We start from the raw sequence: 8,851 nt of genomic DNA on the forward strand, positions 1-8,851 counted from the left end.
GGATATTTTTTTTGTCACATTAACCATAATTAAAGATGGAGACCCCCTTTATAGGTGAATGGTTTACTATAAATAGGTATTAATGACGCATTTTTTATTTCCAGGCCTGGCTGACAGAGATTCATGAATATGCGCAAAAAGACGTGGTCATTATGCTTCTTGGAAATAAGGTGAGGCCATATATGTTTTGAGTTTTTCAATTATTTTTTTTTAGATCCAACGTTCTAATTTCTTAACGATTATAATGGTCAAATTGATGTATAATGTAGTTGCATGATAAAGTGACACCACTATGGGGAGCTCTGTGCAGGTTCTACCAATCAGTATGCAGAGAGCTCCCTCTATTGGCAGCTTCAGGCACAAAGAATTTTCTGTTTTATGTCTCCGCAGGGGATTTGGTGCTCTGTATAAGAAAACCAGAGCTGCAATCACTCTATAAAGATATAAGAAACAAATCATAATTTTATGTTTACATTGATTGAATCAATGGTTTTATCTCTGGCCCCCCCCAAAATAATGCAAACATAATTGTGAACAGCGCTAATGCAGAGCTAGGTGTCTCCATGGAAACAGAATATGAACAAAACCTTGTGCAGCAGGGCAGGTAAACCATAGCACTTGACTATTGGATCAGACTAGTTTGTTGTCTGTTACCGTGGAAACACATAGGTCTGAATAGCAGCTGTAGACACCAAACGGGATATTCTTTATTATTTATTTTGACATCACCAGTGCAAAAAAAAAAAAGGGGTGCTTACTTGCATAAATCTTGCTTTCACATGCCTCACCAACAGCTTGGCGTAATGCATGACAGAGGGTCCGGTATACAGCCACCCATCCCGTAATGACCGCCGATGATCTTCTTACAGGTGGACTCCACTCATGAGCGTGTGGTCAAGATCGAAGACGGCGAGCGGCTGGCAAAGGTGAGCTATGGACAAGCAATGTCATCTCTGTCGTGTCCATAATACTTTGCTGCTGACCCTGATACAATCACAGCAGCCTTAATTGTTGTCACCCAACTTTCCCAGAGACAAGACAAAAACAAGAAATTATATATAACGTAGACATCAGTGACTTTCGGATGTACGTTTGCAGGCGATATATGGATTCTAGGCGATGCCGACACGATTGATAAGGGGCACCATTATTTTTCCTTTTACTAATGGATCAACACTGTCCCCTAGTGGCAGAATTTAGAATTGCCGATCATTATCCTTCCCTTGTCAATCAGTGCTTCGCAGCCCGGGTACGGACTGCTCGCTGGGCTCCTGCCCCTCATTTGTAGTATATCCTGTGAATGTTTTTGCTTGGTGCCTTGCAGGAATACGGGGTGCCATTCATGGAGACCAGTGCCAAGAGCGGATTGAATGTGGAGTTGGCGTTTACAGCAATTGCGAAGTAAGTTGGGGGCACGTTTTAGCATCTGTTATGGTCACAAGTCTCGGATCACATGACCAATTTCTCCATACGTGGAAAAAAAAAATGGCCAGATTACTCAGATCAGAGGGACATTGGTTTTTCTTGAACGTGGAACGAGGAAAGCAAAAGGTTTCTCCACTTTCTCCTTTGTCAGACTCCAAAAAGCCAACTGCACTCGGATGTCGTGAGTGTAGTCAGATTTTTTTTTTTTCCCATAGACTTGTATTGCAGATTTTGAGCCAACCCCTTGTCTCAAATTCTGACACATGCACAATCCCATAGACCAGGGTTCGCCAACAGGTCATGTTTTCAGGATTTCCTTAGTGTTGCTCAGGTGATAAATTGCATCACCTGTGCAATACTAACGGTACTGTCACACTAAGCGATATCGCTAGCAATATCGCTATAACTTGTGATGTTATAGCGATATCGCTGTGAGTGATACTTACCTACGACCGGCTCCCCCGCTGGTTATCGCTGATCGCGCGAGAACGTCCTGGACTGTTTCTCGTCGTCAGCTTCCTGCTGTGACGACGAGCGATGCGTGGAGCCAGGCGGGAGGACGCAGGATCAGCGATGTCGCTAGTGAGATCTGCCTGTGTGGCAGCTCACTAGCGACCACTTAGCGATGTACCAGCGATCCTGACCGCGTCATATCGCTGGTCGGGATCGCTGGTGCATCGCTAAGTGTGACAGTACCTTAAGGAAATCCTGAAAACATGACCTGTTGGTGGGCCTTGAGGACTGGAGTTGGGGAACCCTGCCCTAGACTATCATAGGTGCAAGAATCTACCGTGTACAGATTGAATCTGATGCTGTTCGTTCGGTCAGACCTTTTGTGGTGGTAATACAGATGGAAGAGCTGCATTACATCAATCTGATTGAGACCAGACAGTGGTCTCATCAATGGGTCCCAAGCAGTCCACCATCTGGTATTTCACACTCACCCTTGGGTGGGTGCATGCAATAAAGCTGATCCCTATAGAGCTTCCTTTGAAGGGAAGTAGACTCTTAGAGAAGATATTTAGGAGGAAAATTTTAAAAATCTCTTGGGAAGCATGGAGGTGCAGATGGTCCCCCATATATTGCTACAGGATTACAGCCATGTACACCCCAGTAGAGGAACAGATTAAATCCAGGATCGTGCCCAATGGCTGCAGCTCCAAGAATAGGGGGCTGGGGGACCGATTAATACAAAAACTGGGCCTTAGATTTTTATTTCTTTTTCAGGGAACTTAAGCACCGGTCTATGAAACTTCCCAACGAGCCAAAGTTTAAACTCCACGACTACGTCAAGAAGGAAGTAAAGGGTCCGGGATGCTGTAAATCCTGATTTCTTCACCAATCAGGGGTCCAACTCTCCTATTGGTTGCCTGTACAAAGACTGATGAGAACGTTCACCAGCTCCACAAAGGGGGTCCCGAGAGTTCCCCAAGCGCAGCCCCCCTCCATCACTGTGTGGACGAGTATTTTCTGTGCATGTCTGTGTTTTTAACTGTGAGGGTAGCAAAACTAATGTGTTGTACAAAAGGACACCTAAATCCAGAGACCTGACCCTGCGGCCGATGATGACCACCATGTGTACCCCCACTGTAGGGGGGAGCCTATAAATTGTTAGCCGTTCAGCATGCATCCATGCACGACTTTTGGAGGTCTCCGCAAAGACCCGAGGAACTCATAATGAATGTAATGTACAGTATGGGGGTCTGCCCCGCTCTGCAAGGACACTATAATCAGGGATCAGTTGCTGTCTGCTCCAAGCACATCTCGCCCTCATCCACAGACGGTTTAGCTGTCCTTTTGATCCGTACATTTGCAGCTTTTAATGTCTGGAGCAAAGCAGAGCTGTGAGCATTTTATATATTGGTATTTATCAGGGGTCTGTGCGAGTCTGCCATGCTTTGGTGACATGTACCAGCAGCCATGTTTAGTCTGCATGAATGTTATTATTGAGATCAATCATTTGCATCTGCTAAAAGGGCTGCAGCACCACATCATAAAGAGCGGCCCATACACCAGGTGTAATGATCGGGGGGATATGCAGCAATTACATCAGTAATAATTTCACCTATTCTTAAAGGGGATTCTCTTATACATTGCAAGGTGAAGTCTGCTGCAGACATGGATGTCTTCACATGGGGGACAACACCGGCCAAGTCTGCAGCGGCTCTCCTCTCCCACTGGCTCTGCATAAAGCATTGGATCAGAGCTGTAATCCGTGCTTTCACACCCTATGGAGCCATAGGACTCTTAAAAAGCCAGGGGCAATGATCGCCAGTCAGAAAAGCTTTTTTTTGCAGGACGCCAGGTTGGTAGTCTGGTCACTGGACCAGAACCCTGCAAACTTATTAGCTTTGTCACTTCCTCTGGCATGTTAACCAGAATGGGCAAGGAAGGTGTCTTGAAGGGTTCAGGTCTAGTATCCACAGCCCAACAGGGTCCTAAGGTCCTACAACTTTTTGCTCAGCTCAAATCATTAAAAAAATAAATAAATAAAAATCACTCCATACCCCTGTAGTGCCCCCAATTTTTTGACTATATTCAATGTTCACTGTATGATTTTTGTAGTACTTGAAAAATAAAAATCAAGCTTCAAGTTGCCACATTTTATTAAAGCCATTAAACAGCAATCACCTCCAGCCAAGACACTGCACCAGGCTCACATTAGGATTAATCTTCTGTCCCAGCTTCTCCCTGAGAAGAAAAAGTAAAGACCACTCAATATCTGAGGTCTGAAGAGAGATTCCCCCCCGGGCATACAGCGCTCAGTATATAGGGGAAGGAAGCCTCAGATAGGAATGGTCCGCACCAGAGAGCTCAGATGAGGTGTCAGAAAGTTTAGGTTTTATCATCAGTGGCTCCAACTACAGCGGCACAAGGATCAATGGATCGTTACCTGCCGTAACATCGTGGGTCTCATCTGCTGTGATCCAAGCACCTGTGCGAGAAGAGAAGACGGGTTATAAAGCTAACATTAAGTGCCGCCCTGCTCTGCTTAAAGGGATCACTCACAAATATTAAACTACCTGGTCATCCTGGGGGAGACTGCAGAGATTAACCTTCCCTGTAAGGCAGGTTTCACATTTGCGTTTTATGGCGCAGCGACGGCCTGCGCACGGCCACCGCTAAGCCCCACCCCATCTGGTCATCGCCGCCTACTAGCGCACCCTCTCTTTAGCATAGGGTGCGCAGATCGTGCGCTAGCAGGATTTTGCCGTGCGCTGCGCACTTTTGAAGGTGCGCCGTGCGCGCCAAAATGCAACATGCTGCATTCGGCGCACATTCAAAAGTGCGCAGCGCACGGTAAAATCCTGCTAGCGCATGGCCAGCGCACCCTATGCTAAAGATAGGGTGCGCAGATCGCAAGCGTCCATGTGCGCTAGTAGGCGGCGATGACCGCAGGGGGCGGGGCTTAGCGGCGGCCGTCGCTGCGCCATAAAGCGCAAATGTGAAACCAGCCTAAGGCCACATTCGTCTGGTTTGCGGACAGAACATAAATCCTATTACTTTGATAGTCGCAGTGGGAAATAAACACTGGATATCACTGCGGTGCCTCCACTGCAATCTGTGGGGCTGTAGCCTTAAAGGGATATTCCATCTCCAGGATCCTATCCAGATATGTAGGTGTAATATTAACAAATATCTCCAAATAGAAACTTAGTATAGTTCTTCTGATTGGCCAGTTCATTTACCCCATGTGCAGAGCATTGCAGTAGCTTAAAAATCAATAGTTATGACCAACTATCTCACTATATGCGTGGTTGTAACTTTGGATGTCAAAGCTACTGCAATGCCCTGCACTTGGGGAAAGTGACAGCTTATCAGAAGAACTATACATTTCTTATTGGAGGCATTAGCTAATATTCTACTTACTACATATTGGGATAGGATCTTCCGAGATAGGTATACCCCTTTAAAGGGGATAAAACCCCTGATCTGGAACAGAAGAGCTGCTAACATGGGGTTGATCACTTCTTGCCATGAATCGTACACGCACGCTATAAAGGACAGCCACAAAACACCCAACAATCTGCTGTAGACACCACACCAGCCGCTCCTTTCCTGGCACTGCATAACCCTATAATCCAATCTATAGCTTACTTATAGACAGTACATCAAGATAACAAGTCAGTCAGAACTTAAAGGCCTTTGCAAATAATGCAGACCCTTTAATGTCTGACCAGTTCAGTAGCACTTTTAGTGGCTGCATTTGGTATTGCAGCTCATACCCAACCAGACTGGTCACTTCTGGGCGAAAAAATGGCCCCAAATCCCACATTCTTTACCCAAGCTCTGATCCCCCTGTGATATTATGGTAGCCTTAGAGTCCAGCTTCCATCACACCTCATAAGATTGATCAGATTAACATGCTGAAATCTTATAGCCCCAGATGGGATCGGCTGACGGTATTAGCATGGAGGTCTCCCGACAGATTTTAGATCCGACCTGCTGAATTACAGAGGCTGATTATTTAATTCTTCTAGAATATGTATGGGGGAGACCGGAGAGAACAGTCAGCAGAGCGATCGATTGGCCGACTGCCATACAATGTGTACGGAGGCCTTCATATAATATTTTGATCACCGCTAGTCTGCCTACAAGGAAGGACATTAATGACCAATCGCTTTCTTACAGAATCCCACCATAATAGGGCATGCAAGAGCCTCAGATATAGGAAATCAGCACAGAAGTGCTCAGATGAGGTGTCAGAAAGTTTAAAGTTTATCATCACCGGCTCCAAGTACAAGTCATCCAGGATTGGGCTCCCCAGACCGCTCCTCCTTTACCTGCAGTAGGTTTACTCCAGTCTTCCATGTTCATCACTTCCACCTGTAACACAAGAGAAGACCATCTGTCAGTCATCTCCTCGCCAGGACCCCCCATCCAGTGCATGCAAAACCCAAGACCGATGCGAGAGGCAACCCTGAACCCCTTGGTTTGCAAGATCAGATGCATCACTGGTATTTCACATATGGGGCAGGATGGAGTCACCCATAGGCTCCCATGTTGGCAGTATACATGCCTCACTGGACTCTGCTGTATACAGACATCGACCTGACAGGGCCAAAGAGTAAGGTTCCCCATAGGCCAGTCACCTTTTCAGAGACCCAGAAAATGTCATTGATAATCCCTGTGTCCAAACTGACAGCCGATGATCTGATGTGGAGCAAAACAGTCATTTGTTGCAAGAAACTATCTTTTGGCTTAGTTAAAAAATGGCTCTCGGCAGCACATGAGATGATGTGCTGTAGAGAATGCAAGCCAAAAGATCATTACTTGCAATGTACAACTTTATGCTTGTATAATAAAATGTAGCACCTCATCCCATGTGCTGCCGAGAGCAATGGAAGCCTGTGTGCACCGATCTACTGATCCTTTTGTGAACATAGTAAACGCAGTCAGTGCAAAAAGGAATATTAATAGTCCAGCAGCAACCAAGCAGCCGACTGTATAATGCCAATGCCGTGTGTCATTTATTCTCTGGCAGCCATCACCATTCGCACTATCTTATCTTCAGAGATTACCTACAGCCATAAATGCAGACATTAGGCTGCTAAGACTTTATAGCCCTTTCACTACTACCACTAAAATCATTGCTAAATGATGGGTGCTGGAATGCTGCCAAAAGCTGCAGTCAGGTGCGATACTGACGGACGCAACAAATCCTTCCCATGTCAGTTTCATCTGTGGGACGTAGGAGCGGAGCAGCCACTAATTGACTGCAGCGTGGACAAGGCATTACGAGAGGAGACGTGGCACAGACAGGCAGGAGAGAATCTGTTATCTGCATTTTACTACGGACTACAATATTTAATAAGGGGCGGTCTGAGTAGATGACAACCCCTTTAAATTGGCCATACACAGAGGATTGTCAATCAACCATCTATTGTGGGGGTCCCGACTGTGCACAAAGGCAGATTTTGATAAACAAGGGTCGGGCACAGAAGATCTACCCTCCAGCAACACTGTCAGAAACTCCCCTCTCCCTATTGAGAGCACACAGCAGAGTGGGGGGTCTGTGGGAACAGAAGTCAGATTTAATGTTCTCACCCTCTAAGGCTACTTTCATATTAGCGGTTGTTAGCGCAATAAAAATTCATGCAAAAAACCGCATCATGCATTTTTTTTTAGGCGCATGCGTTTTAACCAGTTTCTAGCCATGTTAACTCTAAAAACGCATGCATTTGCAAACGCAGGCGTACGCATGTCCATGTGCACGCCTGCGTTCCCAGACTAATGCGTTATTTTGTCGCATTCCGTGTGCATGTGTCTTTTTGATGCACCCAAAAATGCAACAGGGTGCGTCTGGCGCACACCTTAAAAAACCGCATGAAAACGCATACGAACGCGTGCAAACACTAGACCATGCGCCCGCCATGTTACAGATAGGTGCGCATGGACACGCAAAAAAACGCTATGTGAAACCAGCCTTACATGGATCCAAACCTAATGGTCTGCACTGAACCCCATGGAAAGGCAAAAGCCGTAAATCAGGGTCAACAACATCCATATAGTACTTACCACTGCCATCATGGGTGGTGCAGGGTCTTCCACACACTGACACTGTCCTACACATTGGTCGTCTCAGCTCACCTATGGAGGACAGGTAAGGGTTACACAGGGCTCCCCAGACCCCACGTCTGCACATTACTACAACGCCGCCTCAGCCCAAATAACAGAATCAGGAAGCCGATGTCACGGTTTCATATGAGGTGTCAGAATTCAGGGTACATCACAGGCAGCCACAAGACAAAGGGGGCACGATGCTCCTCACTTACCCACTCAGGGAGGGTCCGGGCCATCGTGTGACGCACCCACAGCGGCCATAATGCTGCAAGCAAAGCAAGGAGAACAGTTATCCTGTGGGAAGAGGCAGCACAGGCCCATAATGAAGGGGTTGGGTCTCATTCACACTTTTTTTTTTTTTCCAATCAGTCACAATCCGTCAAAGTGGTAAAAAAAAACCGGATCCTGCGCAGACTGTAAAAAAAAAAAAAAACTGATGCACCAGATCCGTTTTTTGACGGATGCATCGCAACTGCAGGAATTTTAAAGGAATAGCATTAAAGAGAGAGGGGAAAAAAAATTCACAAGGATCTGGGGGCAGAAAAATAGGGGGATGGAAAAAAAACAACTAGTCATGACAGGGTTAAGTAGAGCAGAAACCGCAGTTACGACAGTCACGTGCTGGACCACACTCATCCTCTTACCAACTGTAGTCTACACTCCACGTAACACCGTCACGAAAAGGCCGCAGACCACCCTGGACCCGCATTATATAGACTGTGTTCTGCACGACCATTGGTCCGAATAATCACGTGGCAAGCAATGAGCCAATCACAAGCGTCTCTATACCCTCCCGACGTTTTAGTACAGTTCAGCATTACATTAGCCCCGCCTTGTGTAGATCAGCTGACAAAAAATACGA

General features: G+C 46.3%; 1 protein-coding gene, 1 long non-coding RNA gene and 2 other non-coding genes across 4 annotated transcripts in view; 1 reads left to right on the forward strand and 3 right to left on the reverse strand.

The window, feature by feature from the left end:
• Positions 1 to 4,018, forward strand: part of RAB26 (RAB26, member RAS oncogene family) — a 155,688-nt gene extending 151,670 nt beyond the window's left edge. Inside the window, exons 5-8 of the mRNA XM_073559252.1 lie at positions 105 to 170; positions 870 to 926; positions 1,325 to 1,401; positions 2,653 to 4,018. Of these exons, the coding sequence (XP_073415353.1) occupies positions 105 to 170; positions 870 to 926; positions 1,325 to 1,401; positions 2,653 to 2,755 (303 nt within the window). The 3' untranslated portion in view covers positions 2,756 to 4,018. The remainder of the gene's footprint in view (positions 1 to 104; positions 171 to 869; positions 927 to 1,324; positions 1,402 to 2,652) is intronic.
• On the reverse strand, positions 4,014 to 8,746 carry LOC141069571 (uncharacterized). Its single transcript, XR_012226595.1, has 6 exons — positions 8,634 to 8,746; positions 8,202 to 8,254; positions 7,945 to 8,016; positions 6,210 to 6,252; positions 4,319 to 4,360; positions 4,014 to 4,116 (listed from the first exon to the last, which is right to left on the reverse strand). It is a non-coding gene; the product is annotated as an uncharacterized lncRNA (long non-coding RNA).
• On the reverse strand, positions 6,083 to 6,159 carry LOC141069593 (small nucleolar RNA SNORD60). Its single transcript, XR_012226599.1, has one exon. It is a non-coding gene; the product is annotated as a small nucleolar RNA SNORD60 (small nucleolar RNA).
• Positions 8,082 to 8,164, reverse strand: LOC141069594 (small nucleolar RNA SNORD60). The gene has a single exon (XR_012226600.1). It is a non-coding gene; the product is annotated as a small nucleolar RNA SNORD60 (small nucleolar RNA).
• Positions 8,747 to 8,851: the final 105 nt, after the last annotated feature.

This window comes from Dendrobates tinctorius, unplaced genomic scaffold (genome assembly GCF_039654945.1).
Source record: "Dendrobates tinctorius isolate UK_male_01 unplaced genomic scaffold, ASM3965494v1 ptg000267l, whole genome shotgun sequence".
NCBI lineage: Eukaryota > Metazoa > Chordata > Amphibia > Anura > Dendrobatidae > Dendrobates > Dendrobates tinctorius.